Source organism: Nematolebias whitei, chromosome 1 (assembly GCF_014905685.2).
Source record: "Nematolebias whitei isolate Nwh7 chromosome 1, NemWhi1, whole genome shotgun sequence".
Classification (NCBI taxonomy): domain Eukaryota; kingdom Metazoa; phylum Chordata; class Actinopteri; order Cyprinodontiformes; family Rivulidae; genus Nematolebias; species Nematolebias whitei.
This window is the reverse complement of record NC_056498.1, coordinates 29,691,811-29,717,722: the sequence shown is the minus strand read 5'-3', so window position 1 is coordinate 29,717,722 and position 25,912 is coordinate 29,691,811. Positions and strand designations below refer to the sequence as shown.

Genomic DNA, 25,912 nt, shown 5'->3' with positions numbered 1-25,912 from the left:
TACATAATTCTCTTCAGTACCAGTCCTACAGGGAGTATCAAGGTTTTCCTTTTCAATCTTAAATTCTTTTAACCTCACTCGCCACAAAAAGAAAGCATTCAGCAGGAACTCCATCATTCACACAATGGCCGACATCAAATTTCCACAGTTGTGTGAAGCGTTTCAGGGTCAAATTATATGGATGTGTGTGCAGAGTGGAAAGTGGAGAGTGAAGGGCGTTTACCTTCGACACTGAATCCAAAGCCTTGGTGGCCTCCTGCTCCTCTTTTGTCCCCTGCTTTGTTCTTTTCAGGATGTTCTGCAACGACAACGTTTGGAAATTGTCTTTAAAGTTGCTGCAGTTCATTTTTTCCCCATGAAATGCAGTAAAAGGTCACAGAGTTGGGTCAACGTGCACATATGCCCGTGATGTGACATGAAGGAGTCGAGCGCTTTAAGAAGGAAAGTTTTTTTCTGAAAAGAAGACATTCCACGCAGACAAACACCGTGGAGTTTCTTTTGTGTCTCTGTTAAATCATTAAAGTTAGCTGAAATCCAGATTTTCTCGTTTTTGGGTCTTGTCAGTCAGTTTGCAGCATTTTCCAACTTGCAACTGAACTGAGTGATCCTCATTCCCAGATCTGAGTGGGTCTTCTGTTCTCTGGTTCAGTATTTTGTTGATAAACATTAATTTTAATCAGTAACCATGAAAGGAAATAGATATTATAATTGCTTTATCTGTTTGTCTGTCTATTGACAAAATGGCTATTACTATCTTTAGTGGATTTTACAGATACTGTACTAAAATATAATGCGATACTGTGAGCGCTAGCATACGTGAGATCCTAAAATATTTCAAAAAGGAACTTTAAATTCTTCGTGTAAGACTTCAAAACAGTGTCAACATGAGAAATGAAGGGATTTTTGTGTTTTGACTCCCTTATTTCTCCGCCTCACTCAAACTTCTGATAATATTTTAAACATGAAGCGACTTGAAGCTGGAGAACGTGTTTTTCCGGTTTCTATCATTCACCACTGACATGAGAGATGGGAAGACTGCTCCCTATATTTAATAATAACTTGTTAAAAGTATGTAAGGAAAGCAGAATGCTTTTTTTCTCCATGCATATGATTCAAAAAGTTACGACTTTTAAAAGGCTCCATAAACGATGGTTGGCATTTTAAAAGATTTTAATCGTATTTTCTGGGTTTGAAAACAGGGACTCGTCTACATAAACCTGAAGATCTGGAAGTGCCAGTGGATCGATCTGCCTTCCGTATTTAGAGATGAATATCTGCATAAAGAGCTCCGCTAGTATCTGTGTGACGCGTCTCACCTCGATGAGCATTTTGATGCGAGTGATTCGCTGGAAGGGAAGCAGCAAGAAGGACACGAAGGGCAGCCGCTGGCACTGAGGCGACTCTTGAAGATGTCTGATCACTGCGGCGAACTTTGTGTTGTTCTTCCTGTAGAGACGCAGAGAGACAAAGAGGTGGTCTAGTTTGTAATATTCCTGTAGGAGCGCAGGCATGCCGAGTTCCTTACAGTCCTAAGTGCTGACTCGTGATTTTAACGAGTCTTTTGAAGCAGTATATATATATATATATATATTGTTTCTTACTTGAGCTCAGAGAAAGTCTTTTCTTGGTAGATCTGGTTGCGAACGTAGTCGATGTAGGCAGGAAAGTTGTGCTGAGCGTGGTAATGGATTATGCCACATATATCTGAGAAGACTATGTCCTTGAAGATGTGGTCCTCCAGGTCTTTCAGGAACCTGCAACATCAAGCAGCAAAGGTTTCACTAAAGCCTGTATCGCACTTCAGTTAGGAAAGGCATTCGCGAGGGAGACTGAGGCCCTGTTTACACGACAACGATCAATGAAAACTGATTTTTTTTCCCCATTTCCATTCACACATTTACATGAAAACGTTCCAATTACGATCTCTGTGCACACAGCAACGGTAGATGTGGAAAAGGTGCAATTCCCTCGCCATGTCACTAGTTGGTGCTATGTTCTTTGAAACTTGAAAGTCTCGCATGCGTATAAATCCGTTGTACCTGAAAGCAGCTACAACAGTGGAGAAAGTCAACGAAAGTTCTCCCTCCATTCTTTCTCATCGACTACACTGTTTATAGCTATCCCACCGCTGGCTTTTCCTCCCAGGTCGCCTCCTAGCCGTGGTTCTTCTTCTCATACATCCGTTAGGTAACAGAATGGAGCTGTACGAGATCCATCTTTGATGATTTAAGTTAAGAGGTAGAAAATGAGCACCGTGTTGGAGAGCCAGTTAGATTTAGAAGAGTCAGAAGCACAAACAGTACTCTGGTGTCGATAGTTTCTTCTTCTGTGGATTATAGGAAGCCGTTATGTTTCGCGTCATACTGCGCATGAGCCAAGGATTCCCTGACAGAAAAGAGCCGTTTTTTTCTGTTTACACAACAATGGACACCGGGACTTTTTTTTGAACGTTTGCTCTCTGGAAGCCGTTCTCAAATTGTGCCGTTGTCAGAGAAAACGTTCAATATTTTCGTGTAAATGAACAGTTCCAACGCAACGAAACTCTTCCATTTTCACCAGAAATCGTTTTCGTGTAAACGTGAAACGTCTTGAGTTGTTGTTGTGGGTCCTCACTTTCTTTGCTGAAGTTGCAGAAGTTCACAGTCCTGTCGCTTGAACTTTGAACGCGTTTAAAAAAATTGCCAAAAATAAACCTTTGTCAAATTTGTCCTAGCGTGTCACGTATGTCTCAAATCTGTCACTTTAGTTTCTGTAACTCTACATACAGCACTAGAGTTGTATTTTTTTGTCAGTTGCCACCCATTGTTTTTTAAATTGGAGGCAGCCACCTCCACCTAAAAAGGGTCTTGCTCCGCAACGTGTACCCCCACAAATTTTATATCAAAATGACCAGCTCGGCACAGTGATGCTATTACTCTTATTGGCATATCGAGTTACCATGGCGACGTAATTTGAAAACAAAGATGCCAGTTTCTTGATTGAAAAGCACTTCAAAAGTTCATGTTCTATAATCCAGGTAAATAATCCAACAAAGTTCAACCAGGTCCCCTGGATGTTTTTTTTTCTGAAACGTTTCATCCTTCATCCATAGGACTTCTTCAGTCCAAGGAGGCACAAACAAACTGGAGTTCCACACAAAGCACACGCCCATAAAGGGAAGTTCAATGACTATTTTTACAAGCTATTTGACTAATAGCTGCTTCTCAGCAGGCTACTCTCTCAGAGCAGCTGATTGCAGCCACTTTTCATGAACAAACATACTCATGAAGCTCTGACCAATCAGAACTAGTTCTGACTTGGGGCGATGCATAAGATGGAATGTCAGCAGGTGGTGCGAGTACAAAAATATGAGATTTTTGTCACGCACTCATGCCAGCGAGACACAAATTCAGCTCCTCACATGGACCAGCCTGAAGTGTCTCCCTGAGCTCTCCTGACAGCTGTGTTACTATTTAACGAGTGCACCACCCTTACGCCTTCATTTGGGCATCTGATTCAGATAACTTCTGGACGCCTCCATTTGGACGTCTTCTGGGCATGTCCCACTGGGAAGAGGTCCCAGGGTAAAACCCAGAACTTGCTAACCAGGGAACACCTTGGGGTCCCCCAGGAGGAGCTGCAGAGGGATGTCTTGTGTGTCTCTCCTGGACCTGTTCCCTCAGCAAGGGAGACTGAAAAGGAGACCACCCCAGTCAAACTCCCCACCAATCCTTGGAGCAATCCAATCAGCATGAGCCGAGCGCTTGACACCATTCGGGGCTCGCCACCCCGTATGAGTGGAAATTAATTGATAACAGTGGAGATATTTTGCTGAGGCTGATTGTCCTTATGGCAGGGGGTGCAGCTACTACACTAATAATGTAGTATTATTATAAATATTTATGAATTATAATGTTATGAATATTAATTATAAATTAGTATTATTATAAATAGCATAAAGAATATTATAATGATAATATGCTTTGTTTTCTCCAACTCCTGCAGTTGTAAAGCCACAGACTCTAAAGGAAGAGCTTGCTTGCAGAGACAACTTGGTCTGCTTGTGTTTTAAACGCTCAGTGGCAGATTTGAACAGAGCCGTGTTTTCCAATTCCTTCTGTCTTGAGAGCTTGGGTTATCAGAAAACATTGGAAGCTAAAGCCCCAAATGTTCAGGTCTGATCTCACTCACGATAGTTAGTAATAACTAAGAAATCTGGTCTGAATCTGCTTATCATCGATTTAAAAGCATTTTCCAGTTGTCCAACAAAAAAGGTTAAATCGTGTCATCTGGACCAGTTTCTTTAAGTGAGAAACGTTTCGTCTCCCATCCAGAGGACTTCGTTAGTCTGTGGCCTGCCAACCAGATCTGTCCCACAGGTAGCCTTCACTGCTGTTTCAAGCCACCCTCTTGTTGAAATCTCAGAAGCAGGTTTTTAACACGTGCAAACAGGACACATCCGTCCAAAACAATCAATCATGTACAACAATCAAATGTTTTAGGCCAGATGGCCAACTTGCTACTCACAGAAACAGCCTGAGGACATCAAGGCCAAAATTAGAGATGCGCCGATCCGATACCAATATCGGTATCGGTCCCGATATTGGAAAAAAAAACTTCTGGATCGGGTATCGGTGACAATGTGACCAATCCACAACTGGGCAGATCTATTCACTCTAATTCTATGCTTTGTGCTCTGAGTGACGTCACGCGCTAGTGAACTCACCGCACAGATCGTTTTCAAAATGGAGCGAGCGAAAGGATCAGCCATCTGGAACTATTTCACACTACCTCAGCCAACACATTCGACAGCTACGTGCAATACGTGCAATACGTGCACAGCGACGGTTCCAGGGGGTGTCACTAAAACTTCCAGTTATAACACTACCAACTTAATCAAGCATCTCCAGAGATTTCACCCTAAAGAGCGCGCTGAGCTTGTTGAACGGAATTCAGCACTGTTTTTCTGTATCAGTATCGGCCGATACTAATCCTCGGGCATCGGTATCGGAAGTGGAAAAAGTGGATCGGTGCATCCCTAGTCAAAATGGTTAAAAAAAAAAGGTTTGTAAGCTCAACCATCAGGTAGATAATAAAAAATGTTAAATCATGTCATCTGGACCGTTTTCCAGTGGATTTAACCATAAATGTGGAGGCCCCTGCTAAAAGGGGGTACAATTAGGGCGGAGGCGAGCAAAGAAATAATGTGCATGGCCTAGGATAAAGTTTTGCAAGCCCATGAAAATAGGCAACGATCCTTGAACATTGGTGGCGTAAAACATGGCGGCACGGCTCGCTGTTTGCAAACACTCAGGATTTCTGAGACCGCGGCAGCAAATTGATACATTTTCCACCAACTAGACTTTTACAGTCAAAACTCTGAGACACTGGCTTAAACACTTGCACATCAGTGAGACTATATTTAAATGCTATGATTCTTTCTCATATAAATTATTGCATGACGAGTTGGTCTCAGGCGAGTCGAGCCACACTACAACCAATACAAAGACTCTATAAGCAGACTCTGAAGACTTGGGACAAAAAATCTAATTCTTATCATCATTGTAAAATATTACATAAGTATGACTTTTTGAGTTGGGAAAACATGATCATGTATTCAGATGCCATACTTGTACATAAAGTCCTTCATGGTTTGGCTCCACCACCGCTGAAAGACTTCGTCCAATTACGTTTACAACCAAAGAGCAGTTAGTAGGGGAGACTAAAATACCATTTAGAAAAAGTTCCTTTGATCAGTCGTCATTTTCTGTTTGGGCTTCAAATTCTTGGAATAAACTACCATCGGATCTAAGAAATAGTACGCAATAGTAAGCAATGGTTACTAGATGATCAAAATTGTACTCATGTTTTAAATAATTCTTAAATCAACTTTTTACTTGTTACTTTTTCCTTCCCGTTTCCCCTTTTATGGTCGCGACTTGTTTTTATTTCTTTATATAAATGTTTACTGTAAATTACACTACTTTTAGCTATATTTAAATTTGCTATAACTTATAGGTTATAGTTATGAATGTTAATTGTATTTTTTAAATCTCTTACATCAACCTGCCAGGGGACTACAGATGAAAATTAGCCTCTTTGGCTAAATCTGGCATATTTATGTGATGTATTCATGTTGATTAAGATGCATTGTCCCTTTATGAAATAAAGAAGCTGAACTGAATGAGACAATACGTCTCCATTCGGCCTTCCCGGTGCGACGCCTCACCTCTCGCTGACCTCCCGAACCCTCAGGATGTTGGAGAAGAGAGTTTTCTTGTCTCTGATGACCAGCGTGTCGTTCAGCTCCCGGTTGTCCAGGAAGTGTTCGGTGAGAATGCGGAGCGATCGCAGGTAAGAGGCCTCCGAGGTCAAAACCTCGAACATGCTCTACAGGGCAGAAGATGATCAGTGTTGCAGGTTATACACATAAAATGAAAAGAATTAGAAGTAAAAACCAGGACCAAGACTTTAAAATTGAGTTTTCCTCCTCCTTCATATTAACCTCCTGCTCCTCACCTCCTGGTACTTCAGCTCTTTAGTAGAGAGCTGCTCCAGCATTCCACTGTCCCGTACTTCAGGGAGCTCCTGCCACAAAGTGCTGCTGTTGGCCTCTTCGTTAAAACCTGAAGCGTCAGAGCCTTTTCTGTTGCGATTGGACATCCAGTCCACGGGATAGTCGTAGCTCGTTTTACTGATGTTGCGATTGACGGTCTGCCGACGGATCTCCTTCGTGATGACGGTTTTGCGGTACATCTGGTACAGAGGCTCTGAGGTTGAAGGGAAAAGTGGAATCGTTTGAGAAAACTTTAGCGTGTATCCTGCAGAAACTGCGCCAGAAAATGACTTTAATCCCTCTTAGAAATATCAAGCATCGGATTTTTGGAAGTGAGGTTCTGAGAAAAAGAATGGTTAATATCTTACCTGTTGTAGATAGGTTTTTTTTTATAAGTTTAGTTTGGAGAAACAGATTTTAATCCAGATGGGATCAGATCAGTGAAGTAACGGAGCAAACTAGGTGACTGTCGTCTTTAAACAACTTGAGTCTAAAAAAAAATTCTTAGTGTTTTTTGAAAACACTTTTATAAATATTATATCACTGAAAATTCCACATTACAGGGAGTTATCTGATCATTTGCAAAACCGCACAGTGGTGGTAGCAGATGGCTGTAGCACTTCTGGTGCAGCCTTCCTGCAGAAATATATTTCTTACACAAAAACTGAAACGCCAAAACTGACTACGCAGTGGTTCCCAACTCTGGGCCTTGAGGAACACCATCCTGTAGGTTTTAATTGTTTCCCTGCTTTAACACACCTGATTTGAATGAATGGGTGACTAACAGGAAGTAATTAAATCACTGAATCAGGCGTGTTGGAGCAGAGAAACAACTAAAACATGCAGGGTGGTGTTCCTCAAGGACCAGGGTTGGGAACCACTGGATTACAGTAAACGGGTTTATAAAATAGCTTTTGCACATAATACTATCAACAAAAGTTCATGCTCAATAATCCAGGTATAAAATCCAACAATGTTCAGTCAGGTCATCCGGATGATTTCTTTTGTTTTGCACTGAGACGTTTCGTTCGTCATCCAACGGACTTCTTCAGTCTAGGGAGCTACCAAACAAACCAACACCAACAGAATACTCCACAGTGGAAAAGATCTGTTCTGTTTGGTGGCTCCTCCAATTGAAGAAGTCCAGTGGATGAAGGACGAAACGTCTCAGCACCAAAAAAAAAAAAGAAACCGTCCAGATGCCCTGACTGAACATTGTTGGATAATATTAATTTTTGAGATTGGTGTTTTAAGATCGCGGCAATCAACTCTGACCTGGTCCCACTTGGACTAGCTGCTAGCTCGTCTGTCGGGTCAGAACTAAACAGTTTCTCCAAACTAGAGCTGGGCGATATGGACCAAAATGAATATCTCAATATTTTAAGATAAATCATGATATACAATATATATCGCAATATTTTTTCTTTCCATAAATAACAATAATATATTTCTGAGTCAAAGCTTTGTCCCAGTTGTCACACAGGCACATCTACTGTAGTAAACAACTGTAACTGTACAAAATAAATGTCTAAAAAATAAACAATTTACATATATTAATAGTTTATATTTTAGACGTTTATTTACATATGCTGCCATCACGACGTTAGTAAGCATGTGTGAACTGCAACTGCAGCTCCGACAGATTTCAGCCTCCTTCCCTGAAACAAACCACGGTTCAGAACTCATGTAGCCGTGCTGTGTCTTATGAGAGGAACAGTGAGAGGTGGCACCGCGACATTAATAAAGCTGCAGCTTATATCGCTAAAGACACAGTAGCTGTGGAACAAGACGGCTAAAGCGTTAGCCGTCTTGTTAGCCGCTAAGGACCGTGTCTTTAGCGATATAAGCTGCAGCTTTATTAATGTCGCAACACCTCTCCGTTCCTCTCATAAGGCACAGCACGGCTACATGAGTTCTGAGCCGTGGTTTGTTTCAGGGAAGGAGGCTGAAATCTGTGGGAGCTGCAGCTTCACACACGCATCATACTCCACTTATAGCGCTGTTTTAAATGGTGAAAAAGATTTCCAGTTCCGACCTTTAATCGGGAATTTTCTTTGGCATTGTCTACAGAAATAATTTTTCTGCCCCTCGTCTGACAATTTAAATCCAAACCATCTCCGAAAGAACAGCCATTGTTTTTCTTTGTGTTCAACAGCAGCTAAGCTGCTCTTCATAGATCTCCCATGTTTATTTGTTGTGCTAAACGTCTCCCGACCACCTCCTAAAGCTGGGAGAGTGCGCAGCTGAGGTGCCTTGTGTTTGTTTTCAAGGAGGGTGACGGAGGGGGCCGCATGGGAGAAAGAAGACAGCAGGCGGATTTTCAAGTATAAAACTATTGTTTATATTGATACAGTTTCAACTTGTATCGCAAAAAAAAAAATCTCGATATTTGTAAAATATCGAGATATCACCCAGCTCTACTCCAAACTGAAGAGTTATCTACAACAGGTAAGATGTTAATTGTTCAAAACTTTTACACTGATACCCACTTCAGAAGATCTAAGCTATCCCTTTAATGTACAGTGTACAAGTTTTTTAGCACTTCACGGTCTACGTGCACATAAAGGAGGTAACTGAGATCTTCTCATAAGTGATTACAGTCTAAATATAAGAAAGAGCATAAATAAATCTACTGTACGATACATGAACTGGTCTGATTTACCGTTCTGAAGGTGGGTCTCCAGTTTGAACGAAAACGTCCTCCTGATGGAAGGCATGAAACAGGAAGTGTGACTGAGAAGTGAAGGTATGTCAATACAATACGGAATAAAGGAAATTAGAGAAAAACAGGAATTAGAGAAAGGACTCACGTATCTATGTCATCTCCATCTTCATTCCTTCCATTCTCCTCTCCTATAAAAAAAAGTAGGTGATGTTTCATGAAGGACACAAACTTTCAAACCTCAAGCTCAGTTGGCCAAGCACAAACCTGAGTTTGAGGAAACGTTGCTGTGCCTCCTGACGTCTTTCTTCGATGGAACTGGGGGTAGTGGAGGGGGTCTGCTCGGGGGTGGAGTGCCCAACATCTTGGGAGTCTTCGGCAGACGGGCGGGCGGAGCGTCGCCCAGGCTCGGGCTGGTCTCCACAATAATGGGCTTGGATGCGCTGCTGTGAGGCTCGGACTCACAAGCCAGTTTTCGGCTATTGCTTTCAGAGAACTTCAGCATGTCGTTCACTAGAAGAGTCTTTTTAAAATAATGTTCGGCGTATGGGAGATTGGTCTCGTAGATATTCTCCTCTTCGTCCTGCGAGAGAGGCTCGTGGACGGGCGGTGGCGACGGAGTAGGTTTTAGAGGAACAGGAGAAGGCGGGCCGTGGTTACTGGTGGCATGACAGCCTGCCTCTGACGCCCTGTGGTGCGCTGCAAGCAGCCCCTCCAAACGCTCCTGGAAAACCGATTTGTTCTGCTTCGTCGCCTGTTTCTCTTTAACAGAGCCGTCTGCCTCCTCTTTCGCCCTGCTGTCCTCTTTCCCTCCCTGATCCTCCTCCTCGTCCTTCTTACGGTTTTTCACGTCCTTCGGCGTCAGTCTTTTAAAACAGTTACTGGTTTTCTCAACCGTTTCCACCTCCACGGGCACCCATATCAGCATCATGCCGGGTTGCTGGAGGTGGCACAAGCAGCTGCAGCTCTGTTCGGAGCAAAAAGCAGCGGGCGCGTCTTGGCCGTGCTCGGACTCCGTTTCGCTGCCGCCTGACACCTGCGCGTCCACCTCCCTCCCATCAGGCTCTGCAACACACAGAGAAACAAACGTTCACACAAGAAGAAGGAAGACGACGTGTTGTAGTTCTTACTTATGCTTTAGGGGAAAGAATTATTTGCACATCTCAGATATACAGCTAAAATTGGTGTGGTAGTAGCTGAGAGTCATTTAGCACACATACAATGATAACGGCACAGCACTTGTTTTTTAAAGTAAGGCATGTAACGTGGCGGGCGACATGCATTCCTTCAAGAAATGACAGTTGTGTGAATATTTATGAAGCATTCAATCTATTGGGATCCATTTTTGTTCTGTACGCTTTCCATCATCTTTCTTGTTCCACAATTTTTGTGCAATTTCAACAAATAATAAAACGTTCAGCTCTTTCAGGACAATCCTGCTGTGACTTTTGGTATTGGTGCAACTTATTTTCCATCCTTCAAAATCTTTAGATTTGTTTACAGTCTTTTACTGCTCCTTTCACATTTTGTTCTACTTCAGCTTCTTTCACCTTCCTTGTGCAAATTTAAACATTTTTTCAGCTATTTTCAGCTAATTTCAGCTGTTTTGTTCTCCTTTCTGCCAACAACCGGCACACCATTTTTGTGCTTCTTCTAATTGTTTTCTGCTAATTTCCGCTTGCTATGCTCCTTTCAGCCTATTTCTGCAAGTTTCAGTTTTTTTCTACTACTGTATTTCAACTACTATTTAGCTGTTTTATGCTAATTTTAGCTTTTCAGCTAAATCCACGTTTTTTGCACTCATTTCAATTTTTTTCAGCCCAATTCAGGTAAATTGTGCTCTCTCCACTTGCTTCTGGTAATTGAAGTTTCTTTTTGCCTTTTCAGCTACTTTTCAGCTGTTTTTTAAGTTCAGCTTTTGTAGATAATTTCCACCTTTTTGTGCTAATTTCAGTTTCTTTCAGCAAGTATGTGTTCTTTCTTATTTCTTCTGTTAATTTAAGCTTGTTCTACCTTTTCAACTACCTTTTTAGCTTTTTTTTTGCTAATTTCAGCTGTTTCAGATAAAATTCAAGTTTTTCGTGGTAATTTCTGCTACTTTCATCCAAACTTCTCTGCTAATTTTGGCTTATGTTCCTTTCAGCTTATTTCTGCTAGTTTCAGATTTTTCTGCTATTTCAGCTACTATTTATCTGTTCGGCCTAATTCAGGTAAACTGTGCTCTCTCCACTTGCTTCTGGTAATTGAAGGTTTTTTTTTGCCTTTTCAGCTACTTTTCAGCTGTTTTTTAATTTCGGCTGTTTTCAGATAAATTTTAAGTTTTTTGTGGTAATTTCTGCAACTTTCAATTATTAATTTATTCCCACTAATTTCAGCTTTTTATGCTCCTTTCAGGTTTTTTCCTGCTAGTTTCAGATTTTTTCTGCAATTTCAGCTACTATTCAACTGTTTTTGTGCTAAATTTAGCATTTTCAGTTAATTCCACATTTTTAAAAATTTCATTTCAGCTCCTTTCACTTCCTTCTGGTAGTTTAAGCATCTTTCTGACTTTTCAGCTACTTTTCATAGGTTTTTTTTTTTGTTGCCAATTTCAGCTTTTTTAATTGTTATTTTTTAGCTAATTTCCTAATATTTGTGCCCATTTCTGGTTATTTAAACCTAATTCAGCAAATATGTGTTCTTTCTGCTCTTTTCTGCTAATTTAGGCCTGTTCTTCCATTTCAGCTACATTTCAGCATGGTTTTAGCTCATTTCAGCAAGTTCTTCAGCAGTAAGCATTCACACTGCATTTTCACAGGAAATGCAATTTCTTCAATGTATTTTTTATGTTCTTCTCGGCTCTACATTCTGGACTGAGCTGTTTGTTGGTTAGTTTTTTTTAAATTTTTTTATTCATTCAACCTTTATTTATACAGGTTAATCCCACTGAGCCTCGGGGAATCATTTACAAGAGAGACCTGAATTTTTAACAAAGAGTGATGACAACAATGGACAATCATAAAAGATGCATACAAATTTAATTTATTATTTTTATTTTATTTTTTTAGTTAGTGAATGTTTTTCCAAACTCTGAAGACATCTGAAACCTCCTGAACAGCATCCTCACCAGACGACTAAACCGGCTCCGTCTGAAGCAGACAAGCAGAAGATGAGCTCTGAGTCAAAGCGTCGTTCGGGGGAGGTCTCCCGTCTTCATGATCTCATCGTGCTGCTCGCTCACAGCTGATAACACAGAGTGGTTATCAGCTGTGAGTAAGAAAGGACTGGAATGAAGACCGACGGCTTCAGGCTCAGCTCTTTCCACACCAGTGCAAAAAGCACCTGCGTCACTGGAAACACAAGCTTGTCCATTTACTATTCCCCCCGCCTTGTGAACGAGACCCTGAAAGACTTACCGTAAATTCCTTCACCTGGGACAGCAGTTCATGACAAACCTGGGTGGGAAAACCCACATTTCAACAGAGGAGCAGGGAACTGCTCAATCTGCTTTTTCTTAGGGGCTGCCATGATGAGTCACTTCCTCCATGTCACTCTGTCCTCTGTGTCCTCTGTCCTCACACCAAATACCTCCATGTCCTCTCTAACTCCATCCATATATCTCCTCATTTCTAACATCTTCTACCAGTATACCCACTGTCCCTCCTCTGGACATGTCCAAACCATCTCAGTCTGGCCTCTCTAACTTTTATCTCCCAGTTGTTCAACCTGTGCTGTACCTCTGATGATCTCATTCCTACTCTTATCCATCCTTGTCACTCCTAAGGAGAACCTCAACATCTCCATTTCTGACACTTCCAGATGTCTACCTAAACTAAACTACAATAATTAGTTGGAACCAGCTGACTGCCAGCTCGACCAGTTCGACTGGGGCACTCAAAAATCCAATAATTACAACGTTTCAAAGTTTGAATCAGGAATTTACAAAAACAGGAACTCAAATTCAGCTGGGAAAACTACAGTTTTATGCTAATTTTATTTGACTCGTGAGTCAGATTAAGAGTTCGACAATGAAGTCACAATAAACTCTTTATCTAATGGGTCTCATAAAGTGGTGTCTGGGAAGTGTTTTATTATTTCCAGCAACAAGAAAACAGCTCCTCCTTTGAAAATTAGCTAGTCGAGCTGGCTCCTACCAGCATTTTTACTCTATTGAACACACACACACACACACATAAGTTTGTCTTCCTATCTTTATGGGGCCTTTGCATTGACTTCCATTCATTTTTCATTCATTTCTACAGCCCAACCCTGACCCTTATTACCTTCTTACCCTAAACCTAACCCATTGACGACACTTCTTCTTATGGGGGCTGGGCTTTGGGCTCCATAAGAAGCAGTTGGTCCTCACAACGTAGCATGTGTTGGAAAAATGGGCCTCACAAGGTAACAAATACAAAACACACACCCACACATAGGTGATCAGCTGACTGAGCTGTTTGTTATTTGATAAGAAAAGCTGACTGCACCCGTTGAAGATTTCCTTCGGTCCGTTGTGCGTTTTAGAGTTTAAAACAACTAATGGCCTCTCAAACTTAGATTTAAAGGCTGTTACAGATTTAGCAGAATTTGCAATAAATGACTAAATGTTTAGCAATGTTAAATTATTTCCCCCCCAGAGTTATAACCATACCTTCTTATATTTTGGCTTAAAACACACTCAGAGTTGTGTTTGTGAAAGTGGGAGTAAACTGCATGTCGTGACTGTAAGAAGATACAGGAACTGAAAATCACACGAGAAACAAGCCTGAGAACAAAACGTTACCTGATCCGTGCATCGCTGACAGAATGTGGTGTTTTTGACTGCAGGTGAAAATGTAAAACATAATATTTTGCTTTGGGTTATTTGATAAATTGCAGTTTTGTGTGAAACCCATCCAGGGGAGTTTTTCAATTCAATTCAATTCAATTGATTTATATAGCGCCAAATCACAACAAAGTTGTCTCAGGGCACTTTGCAGGAACATTCACATACATAGAAAAGCCAGTTGGTAAAGTTCTCTATCTAAGGAATCCAGCAGACATGTTGAATCTTTTTAATCACATATGGCGATTAAAAACTGAACTTCTTTAATAAAACAGAAACGAAAGAAACTCTGATGTAAGTTCCTGTTAAAGATGTGATTTTCAATCCGAAAAAAAAAAAAAGATCTGAAAATGAAAGTAATATTAACTGACATCTTCCAGAGTTGGGCAGTTTGCATCTTTAAATCACTTCTTGGTCTTTTGCCTTCATACATCTCCTCCTACATGTCTCTGTGTGAGTGCAGCTACAGCGTGCGCTTTCAGGACATTATTACCTGCAGTGTTCCCTCAGTGAGAACTGAACTAGGCAAAAGGGCCTTCTCCTACTCCGCTCCTGTTTCCTGGAATATCTTACATAAAGATCTGAAGCTCTCGACCATGACGTCTCTAAGTGACTTTAAATCTCTGTTAAGTTCATGGCAAAAACCAATGCAGACATGTTCCTGTTTTTAGTTCTTTACACCGCCTTATAATCTAGCTGTTTTTTTTTTTCCTCGCTACTTTTCCTTTCCTTTTGGTTGCAATTTTGTTTTTGATTTGTAAAAAAAAAAAAAAAAAAAAGAAATTAAAATTTGTATACCTCTTTTGTGACTGTCTATTGTTGTTGTTACTGTTGTCATCACTCTTTGTTAAAAAATCAGGTCTCTCTTGTAAACGAGTCCCCGACGCTCAGTGGGATTAACCTGTCTAAATAAAGGTTGAATTAATTAAACTTTGATTAAATTACACCACAGTATGGTGTGGTATTACCGGCTAAAGATTTCTAAAATATCAACTTTCTTAGACTAAAGATGCAACAAACAAGCATTATTACAAGCATTCATTATTAGTAGCATTTTGATTCTTTTAACATCTTACCTCCCCATCAATCTGGTTTCAGGAAACAACACAGCACTGCTTTGTTTAAGGTTTTTAATTATGTTATTGAAGCACTGGACATTAAGGATTATTGTGATGCACTTTACTTAGACCTGTCTGAAGCTTTTGACACTGTGGATCATAACATCTTGTGTCATAAACTCTCAGAAATTGGTTTCTCAGATCACACCATTGGTTGGTTCACTATCTCTCAGATCGGAGGCAGTATGTTCAACATAATGGTACTTCTTCCAGTTATCTTAACTGTTAACAACGGTGTACCACAAGGCTCAATCTTAGGACCCACCATCTTCTCAATCTACATCAGTAATGTAGCCTTTTATAGGAGTGTCTGTTGTTGTCTGTACCTCATCTGTGTTCTTTGTTTAAAACAGCTCTCTCTTGTAAATGAGTCCTAGTGACTCAATGCGACTAACCTGTATAAAAGGTCGAATGAAATGTCATCATTGCTGTTGCTTTTCGAATATTCAAAGACAAAAAACTAAAGATTACAGACAAATTTAAATGTGTATTTGTCTAATAAAATGCCCATTCCTGATAATGAATAACCAAAATACTGTCTAACATTTTTCTTTCACCATCCTGGGTTAGATTAAGTTACAGCAAAAGACTGCAGTACCTGATCGTCCTCCTTCTGCGCTTGTACCTTTGGGCTCTGCTCCCTCCACCCTCGGTTTGCTCACGACGCAGCTCCTCTTCTTGGGCAGTGGCGGCGCTTGCTCTGCCTTAATCTGAAGCTGAGAGTTGATGCAGGCCGGTTTGGGCCTCACTGCAGGTGGCTTTTTGATACCAGTCGGGAGCTCTGAATAACCACTGGTCTTGTTCAGGGCGCCTTTGGCCTTTCCTTCAGAAGGTTCTGAACGCTCTCCGTCAGCAGGAGAAAGGAAGAGATTTTGCACCGATGGTCGAGAGAGGACCTCAGGTCGCAGTCTGACCTCTGGTTTGGCGAGCGACGTGTGTTGTTCCTGCTTAGACATTGGAGCTGGAGGGTGTTGTCTACTCTAGTGATCTTTAAATTTCCCAAGGCTTTGAAGGGAAAGCATCAGTTTGAGGTTGTCGTTGTCACCTAGTGAGAAAAGAAAGAGAAGCTTAAACCAGTTTGGATCTGAAACAACCTTTCACAACAAGGAAATACACTGTAAGCATTTTGCAACACTAATCCTGAGTCAGACTTTGAGCTCTGAGCTATAAATCTGCTTCTAGAAGGAGGAAAATAAACTCCGGGGTCCACTCCTTCCAATGAGCATATGTTTCCACACGTTGGACAAAAGATCCTACCAAATCGGCTGGATTAGGTAGATCTGTACAGTTTTTACGTCACTAAAGATAAAGATCACTGGCAGCAGACGACAAATTCTTGTTCTGTAGAGTTCCTTGGCTTCTTTCTACAACTTTGTCTTGCTTCTTTAGTGGCACATAGCTGAACCGTATGATGTCAGTCATTCATTTACTATTTTCACCAGCCGTGTCAGCAGCATCACACCAAAGAAAACAGTAGCAGCAGCTAGTTTTAGCACTCCCAGCACTTCCATAATCTTTCTGCAGGAATAATCGTGCAATTAGGGCTTTGTCAAATCGGTTTACCGGTAATTTCTCCCCAATTCCCTTTTTTAATTTTTGAATGGTGTGAGTCTTCCTTTTTAAAGCTAAATGTTTCGAAGACAAAGGAGATGGTCATTGATTTCAGAAAAAAATCTTCAATTGCAGCTCCCGTGGTCATTAACGGTGAAGCTGTGGAGATGGTGCAACAATATAAATACCTAGGAACTGTTCTTGATGATGAACTGACCTTTAACCTCCATGTGAACTCACTTTGTAAAAAGGCCCACCAAAGGATGTATTTTTTTTCTAAAGCTTTGTGGTTTTAATGTTGATTCAACTTTTATGAGAATGTTTTATTGAGTCTATTTTAACCTTTACCTTCATCTGTTGGTTTGGACTTTTGACATGTAAGAACAGGAGCAAACTCTCGGGGATTGTCAGGATGTGCAGCAAAACTGCTGGCATAGACCTACGAAACCTCACTGACCTACACAAGGTGAGGTCAGTGAATAAGACCAGGCAGATTCTGGCAGATCCTGATCATCCACTCCATGGTGAGTTCAGGTTGCTTCCATCTGGACGCAGGTTTCTGCAGCCCAGATGTAAAACAAACAGATTGAAAAACTCATTCATCCTCGTAGCGATCAGGTTTCTCAATGAACACTAATTTAAACACTGTTACTTTAATGTCTTGTGTATATATGTATGCGTATGTATATGTGTATGTGTGTGTATGTGCATGTGTGTGTATATGTACACATCTACTGACTGTGAAACTAATTGCCCCTCGGGGATAAAAAAGATAAAAGATACTTGAACTAATTTTTTTAATTTTTCAGAATTCCATGCTTTACGATGCAAGTACCTCTCATCACCTCATCATCATCATCATCATTGTCTTGTTGTATCATGGATGTTAAAAAACACATGATCTGCATTCTGCATTTATTTTATACAAAATACGTTCGATGTTTTTGAAAATAAAGATTCTCGGGAGTATTTTATGCGAGAGTAAAGAAACAGTTTTAGTAAAATAAAAGTGCTTCACATACGTATAAAAATCATACCAAATTGCATTGTAAGTATTTTTAACAGTGGAATAATTTTTCAAGTAATCAGCTAAAAAGTTTTTAACAAACTCGTCTCTTACAGTTTCACGAGGACATGTTAGCTGAAGCTAATGTTCGTTAGCCTCTCTCTTTTCATTCAGCTGATTGTTCGTTCTCTCAGTTTCAATCAATTGTGTGTCGACAAAACTTACTAATAAAAAAACAAGATTATGTTTTTGGGGGGGCTGTTTTTGCTTTAAACTGTCCATCCATCCATTTTCTTTCCCCACATTTCTCTTCTGGGACACAGGGTGCTGTACCCATGTCTAGCAGTCATTGCGCAAGAAGCTGGGATCACCCTGTGCCAAGTCCATCTCAGGGACACAGAGACAAACGAGACCAACACCATTCAGTTAAATAGCTGGAAGAAGTATCATTATGTTGAACACATTGCCTTCGATCTGAAAGGTAATTAGAAAACCAGCCGATAGTATGGTCTGAGATACCAATGTCTGACTTCTTAAGTCATAAGCTCTATAATGGTGTACCACAAGGCTCAGTCTTAAGTCCCACCCTCTTCAAAAAATACTGCAGGTCGGATCATTCCTTACACAGCCTTACATTTCTATGCAGACGACAGTGTTTATTGTCGAGCTAAAACAGTTGTTAAGGTTTTCCAGCTTTTACAGTCTATTCAACATCATCCAGCCAGATTTGTTCTGTCTCAAACTGGTGCTAAATGCCGATAAAACCAAAGAGATGTTGTTTTCAAACAGGAAGTCGGTACCAGCAGTCCTTCCTTCTGTCTTGTCTACAAATGGTGTTCCTATTGAGTTTGTTGATTCTTACAAATACTTGGGAATTTTGGTCAATGCACATCTCTCTTTTAAGCCTCATGTTGAAAACTTGGTAAAGAATTGAAAGTAAAGTCGGGTTTCTTTTCAGAAATAGATCTCGTGCTAGCTGTTAGCTCGCATGTCAGGTCAGAATTAAAAGTCTATTCCTCCAAACTAAAGGTTCCTCAAAGAGCCATGTCATCGCTTCAAAAGGTCTGAACTGTTGTTTTAAAGTGTATTTATCTGAGCAGCGAGCGTTAGTCGCTGGTGTGTAAACAGTTAACCGTTTCAACAGGAGTGTGTATTGACGGTCACACTCTTTGTGCTGTTTGAGACAAAGATGTGCTCATCTTTCCTCTTCCTTCAGGCGCGCTCGACGTGAATACAGCAAATGTGCTTCCAACTAATATTTCATCATTACATCACTTAGACTAAACAAATCTCACTTTACTCTTTCACACACACACAGAGGGTCCCAGTCTAGATTAGAAACACGATGCAAACAAAGTGAAATCTGAGCGTTTGGGTTGAACTCCGTGCTGCAGATTCTCCTCAGCACGTGTTCGTTCGATGTGCGACAGCTGAACCAGGCTCGTCATCCTACGAGTCACGCAGAATAAACTGCATTTTCTGAGACGCCGCAGTGAATTAATTTGTCACGTGACTTCGTGCCTTCAGGATTACACACACAGGTCACCATGAAAAAGGAATTACAGCTTGGATTAAATTAAAATTAGAAAGTAATGTCGAATCCTGAAGAGGCCTGGAAGATGAAATCGTTATTCAAACTGTAGATAAATTGCATTTCCTGCGAAAATGCAGTGTGAATGTTTATTGCAGAAGAACAGCTGAAATTAGCTAAAAAAACATGCTGAAATGCAGCTGAAACGGAAGAACAAGCTTAAATTAGCAGGACAGCAGAAAGAACGCGTTTACTTGGGTTTAAACTTACAGAAATGAGCACAGAAATGAGGAAACTAGCTAAATAAAGCTGAAATGAGCAAAAAATAGCTGGAACGTAACTGAAAAGGCATATAGAAGCTTAAACTACCAGAAGGAAGTGGAAAGAGCTGAAATTAGCTAAAAATATATGGAATTAGCTGAAAAAGCTGAATTTAGCATGAAACAGCTAAATATTAGCAGAAATAACGGAAAAATGTTGAAAGGAGCATAACAAGCTGAACTTAGATGAAAGAAGTTAATGAGGCTGAAAGTAACAGAAATTATCAAAACAGCTGAAATTAGCTAAAAATGCAAAAAAAAATAGTTGAAAAGGTAGAACAAGCTTAAATTAGCAGAAGAAAGCAAAAAGAGCAAGTTTGTTGAAAAAAGCAGAAATGAGCACAAAGAAGTGGATATTATCTGAAAAAGCTGATATTAGCTAAAAGATGGCTGAAAAGTAGCTAAAAAAGCAGAAAGAAGCTTAAATTACCAAAAGGAAGTGGAGAAAGCACATTTTTTGTTGAATTAAGCTGAAAAAAGTTTAAATGAGTGCAAAAATGTGGAAATAGCTGAAAAAGCTAAAATGAGCATAAAACGAGCTCAATAGTAGCTGAAATAGCAGAAAAAGCTGAAAATTGCAGACATAAGCTGAAAGGAGCTTAAGCTGAAATTAGCAGGAAGAAATTAAAAAGCACACAAATGTTGTAGTTAGCAGAAAGAAGAACAAAACTGCTGAAATGAGCTGAAAAAAACTTTAAAGTTGCAGAAGGAAGCTGAAAGAAGCTGAACCAGAACAAAATGTGTAAGAAGCAGTAAAAGGTTGTAAACAGATCTAAAGATACGAAGGATGTAAAATGAGCTCAATTCATTTTCTATGAGAAAAAAATGGCAGAAAAGGCTAAATATTTCAAAGAGCTAAAGTCATAGCAGGATTGTCCTGAAAGAGCTGAACCTTTTGATTTATGATTTGTTGAAATAGCACAAAAATTGTGAAAACGAGAAAGATGCTGAAAAACGTACGGAAGAAAAATGGGTCACAGTAGAGTGAATGATTCATAAACATTCAGACAATAAAACTTTTCTGAAGCCTCGACAGAAACGGATCACGAGAACTAAAGTCGGGTGACTGCAATAATTCAAAATGAAACAACTTTATGATAATTTACCGAACAGCTTGACTGACTTGTTGATTCATGCTGGAGCTGAAGATAATTGGATAATCAACTGAAATTTTGTCTCAGCTCGTCTGAACTTTTCATTGCACAGAAAATAACTAACATTTTATTTTCAGCTCACGGTGCTTCGAAGTGTCGGCCGGCCAAGTTATTTGTGAGAATCCTAAAAAGGGGGTCGACCACAAAATTATTATTTTTTTTAATCAGAAAGACAAGAGTCCGACACTTGATTAGTCTCTTAAAATAACGGCTTTTTTGTTTGGCTTATTTCATGGTTCCAAACATTTCATGAAAACAAAAATTCCCAGATTTTCCAGAGTAAATCCTGAAATTCCAGGAGATATTTTCAGTCACATGAAACGCTCAGAGCTGAGCGTGTTAGGCGGTAAGCAGAGGATTTACTGCAGCAGTGAGTGACTTGAATGTTTTGAGTTATTAAAGGTGCTACAAATAAAAATCCTAATAATTAATTACAATATATAATATTGTATCATAAATTAAAAATCCACCAGTCAATAAGGACACAGTAGAACCAGAACATGGACTCAATGATACTAGAATACAGCATTAATTCAAGAACACGTTAAAATCTCAGATCATCTTTTATTCAGCAACAGTCCCTCGCTACTTTGCGGTTCGACTTTCGTGGATTCGCTCTTTCACGGTTTTTCAATGACTGTCAACTTTAACATTACTCACGTGTTTGGGACGGTGCAGGATAAAAAGTTAATGAAATAAAATACTTGGGAGAGGCGTCGCCATTTTGTAGTTTTCTTTCAATAAGCCTATACTGTATCACCAGTCCAAAAGAACTACACTACCCAGAAGCCAACAGTGCTTCCAGCCGCTGCTTTCTGCCGAAACGGAGGGAAAGTTTTGATCTGATCTGACTAAAAAGTTCAGTCGTTATATTGACTTCGGCGCCCAGTGGATGCAGCGAGCCGATCAGAACTGAACCAGAACTACTTCCAGCCTTATTGGTCGATCTGAGCGCTGCCCCATGAGGCCTCTTGAGCGTGGAGGCGTTACTTCGAGGTCCGGTGTTTTCTCCGGAGCTCAACGGGACTTTTTTCATTAGGATCCCTCTGGATTATTTGGACTCGATTGAGACCATTGTGTGGTTTTGTGCTGGCTATCCAAAGGTCTGTCTCTCTCTAAAAGCGTCTTGGTGCTCAAGGGCTGCAGAGAGACCATCAGAACCGGACCAGAACCGGACCAAGGCTGGTTAGTACCCATCTAAAATTTTGCAGTAGCTACTGTACAGTAAATATATGCATGTTGTTAAAATGACGTAGGTTTAACAGTTTAGAACAATGAAAGAGCGTGGGAAGGGTTTATAAAGACTTTAAAAGATATATCAATACTCAAATAAATATAACGTCAATACTTTGCGGTTTTTCACTTATTGCTGGGGGTCTGGAACATAACCCCCACGATAAACGAGGGACTACCGGTACTGTAGATCCGAGTTCAAGTTACCCGAGTATTTTCTGCCTGAAAAATATGAAAATCATTTCCCAGCTTTTTTCAGATTCCCAATCACCGGGAACGCTGTTACGGTTTAAGATGTTTAGCTTTTCTCTTTATTAATTTAATAAACAATAGCAATAAAGATTTATAAAAAATCTACTTAAACCGTTAAAATGGAGTGGTGGTTTAAATAGATTTAAATATTAAACACGACAAAATAAAAGTTAAAGATGATGAAACATGTTAAATAGGTAAACATTTTTAAAGTGAAATAGTTAATAAGAGTCTGGACACGTTGATGATTTTCCCATACTTTGTTTTCTTCTTCCATATTTAGTTAAAGACTGCGTTAGTGTTTTATTAAAAAAAAATAATAATAAAGAAAGTTGAAAAACAAAACTAAAAGATTAGAGCAACTTGATAAAACCTTTTCTAGTTGAAGAAGATTAAACAAGCAAAGAAGTGATCGATCATTTGTAAATTATTAGAAATTTAGCCAATAAAAAAAATAAAAAAACAGGCAAACGAATCAAATCTAAATTTGATGGGGAGTGGTGGTGCAGAGGTTAGAGAAGGTGGGCCGGTGATCGGAAGATCGCCGGTTCAACTCCCGGTACTGACAACATCAAAAACGTGAATGAGATAGGTGAAGCACCCACAGCTGCCCCCACCCTCATTTGCCCCACTCTGGGCCCTTGAGCAAGGCCCTTAACCCCCACCATCTGCTCCTACGGGCTCCCTATAGCAGCTCCCTGCTCCACACAGAGGGCTGTGGTAGCTCGGTGTCTGTGGTTGCATCAGGAAGGACATCCGGCGTAAAAATAAAGACCAGATCTTCATGCGACTTGGTTCGCTGTGGCGACCTGGAACGCAGGGAGCAGCCGAAAGAAGAAAAGAGAAAAATAATCACATCTAAATCCATAAACGTGTTTCTAAAGAGTTATAACGCGACAGCAAATCTGTTTGAACATTTACGATCTTTACGATCCTCCTAAAAGTTTACAGATCATGGTTTCTCTGTTCAGACGTCGGGTTTTGAACACGTAGACGTTCGCCGAGCAAAAACAAACTCATTAACTCTTTGACTTTTACTCGCTCTTGCTCTGAATCCGTCATTTTTCAAAGCAGCAAAACACTGAAATGTCAAAAAACATCCTTTTTTTTTTTTTTTTCCTGCGCGAACTTTGAACCCACATGAATTCCTAACACAAAAGTCTGAACTAACACAGACCGACACGTGATGAAAATGATCCCAGCCATGAAATTAAAACACACGAGGTGCTCGACTTCAAAAGCTAATGTCAATAAGCTGCAGCCGGTAGCTGAGAAAAAGAAAAAGGTGCTCCGGCTCGTCAGACCAGTTTGGATGGGATGTGCTTACTGCAAGTAAAAAAAAAAAAAAAAGAGTTTCACAACTCAGACAGAAAATTAAAAAAAAAGTCTCCAGATCCAGAAAACAGAACAGTTATTACAACAGAGCGATGATTTACTGCAATCCCAAGAAACGTTTAGAGATATTTTCAGATTTAAAAATGACTCTCGGACACGACGGACCACCGTGACACAGCTCTGTGTGTGAGAGCAGGTAGATCTTCCCAGGTGACCCTCTGGTCATTAACACAACACTTGGTGACATATAAACCTCAAACTGGAGGGTGTGTTCGCTCACAGAGCTCAGACCCAGTCGGACATCACACTTCGTGCACTTCAAGCACAAAACGCCACATTTGACAATAAATATAGCTCCTTTTGTTTCTCTCCGCCTTATTGACCCGGTTACTCCAATAGCTTCTCCTTCAGTTGATCTGTGTTCTGGACTCCGTCTGGGTCAGTGGGCCAACAACGCAGTGGCTCACTGCGTTGTTGGCCCACTGACCCCCCCGCAACCAGCTCAAGAACAATACCTGAGTGCTTTAAAAGGAGGACACCCTTTAACACAATTCCTTTAGTGAACATGTGGGTTACAGCATCTGCTCTGGAGGCTGGTGTGTGGATATATAATGGATGGGGGTTGGGGGGGTTTGAGTGCCCCTCTCTGCCTCACAGGAACCAGATAAATATGTGATGAGAGTGGAAGGTGGAAAAATGTGTCAGGAAGGAAAAACACACAACAGCGGGTGGGAATACTGGGAAAATCTGGACAGTCTAATAGAAGGGATTACCAGATATAAATAAATATATGAAGTTTATTGTGGAGGAAATTACAATGTGGGGTGTCAAACAGATTTATTTAAGGGGAGGATAGTTGAAAGCTTTAAAACACTAATTCCAAAAAGGTTTATGGAACACAAAAAGATGAAAATCAAAGATTAAAATAATAATAATAATAGCGTTTTTGGTTGTTTTAGATGGAAAAACGTCGATTTAAAAACGTGTCTGAACATAAAACAAATCCTCAAACAGAAATAAACTGTTTCCACAGAGTACAGCAACGCATCTTACAAGATTTTTCATATTTCAGTAGTTTTTCCCTGAAAGAGAGAGAGAGAACAGGTGTACCCTTCCACCGCGTCACCAAACTGCGCCCGCTAAGCTACAAATTTACTCATTTCGTTCAAATTTATAAATTAAAAGGTAAAAAAAAACTCACCAGCTTTATTAAAGCATGTTTAAGTGTTTCTCTTCTGTTTTTCGGCTCTACTCTTTTAGGTCCAACAACATGTAGTTTCTTGTTAAGTAAAAAAAATAAAGAGCCTTGGGGTGTAAAAGAACCGGTCCGGGACGCCGGATTTAACGACTGTCTGTAAAAGTAAAAAAAAAAAAATGGCCGTTTGAAACAAAGTCCAGTAAAAGAAACTCGGTTCAGTTCATCGTTGTTTCTCCGACAGGCTTGTTGTCTGAGCACCCATCACCCCCTCATCGTTGTCTCGTCTTTGTTCCATACAGCGTTGGTGACGAGGTGAAGCAGGAGGGAGGAGAGCGGCCGCGTCTCCCCCTGAACTCCGCTCCGCCAACATATACGAGATCACAGCTTCCGGTGAGTGGCTTTTCAAAATAAGACGAAACGGAAACGCAACTGGCGAACCGGATATATTTTTCAACTTAAAACCACCGATAAAAATTACACGAAGGCAACGATATGCTTTTCTAAATACTGCTAATATCCCAACTTTTTATTGTAAATGCACAAGATATATGCCTAATTAAGAGAATTTTCCCAGAAATTAGATACAGGGGTCTGCAATCTGCGGCTCTGGAGCCACATGTGGCTCTTTGGTCCCTCTCTTCAGCAGCACATTCAAGCTTTGACCAAAACTGACATAAGTGACATAAAACTAAATTTAATTGATTATGCAAACAACAAAAAAGGTTAGTTCATACAGTTTTCCTGTCGTTTCTTTTGTAAATATGTGAACACTGGAGCGAGTACAAGGAGTACTTGATGCTTTATTTGTTTATGTGAACAACTGTCTGCATAGTTTAAGATATTTTTAATTAAAAAAAATTGGAAAAACTGATTTTTTCCTCCCTTCTTTACAAGAATCTGGTCTTTTACTTTAATAAATGATAAAAATCATTAGATTTTTTTTCTTTTTTTGCTTTATAATGTCACCCCTATTGACAACAAAAGCCCCTTCCAGCAAACCTAAAGTGGCTCACAGGCCCCACCAGTTGATAACCACAGTTGTAATAGGTTGTTACAGCTCTAGACACGTTTAATGACATGAACGAAGGTGTACAAATGGCTCTTGATTGTAAAGGTTGCAGACCCCTGAATTAGAAAATGATAAAGGAGGAAGCAGGTAAAAGATAATGGATGGATGGATGGATGGATGGATGGATGGATGGATGGATGGATG

At 40.2% G+C, this 25,912-nt stretch overlaps 1 protein-coding gene across 1 annotated transcript in view; it reads right to left on the bottom strand.

Annotated features, from left to right (window-relative positions):
• The window catches only part of arhgef15b (Rho guanine nucleotide exchange factor 15b), a 38,568-nt gene extending 13,507 nt beyond the window's left edge, over positions 1–25,061 (bottom strand). Inside the window, exons 1-10 of the mRNA XM_037683487.1 lie at positions 24,703–25,061; positions 15,718–16,164; positions 9,465–10,262; positions 9,346–9,388; positions 9,198–9,238; positions 6,499–6,749; positions 6,209–6,369; positions 1,602–1,754; positions 1,317–1,446; positions 224–298 (exon numbers count right to left, since the gene is read on the bottom strand). Coding sequence (XP_037539415.1) covers positions 224–298; positions 1,317–1,446; positions 1,602–1,754; positions 6,209–6,369; positions 6,499–6,749; positions 9,198–9,238; positions 9,346–9,388; positions 9,465–10,262; positions 15,718–16,075 — 2,010 coding nt within the window. The 5' untranslated portion in view covers positions 16,076–16,164; positions 24,703–25,061. The remainder of the gene's footprint in view (positions 1–223; positions 299–1,316; positions 1,447–1,601; positions 1,755–6,208; positions 6,370–6,498; positions 6,750–9,197; positions 9,239–9,345; positions 9,389–9,464; positions 10,263–15,717; positions 16,165–24,702) is intronic.
• Between the last annotated feature and the right edge of the window lie 851 nt (positions 25,062–25,912).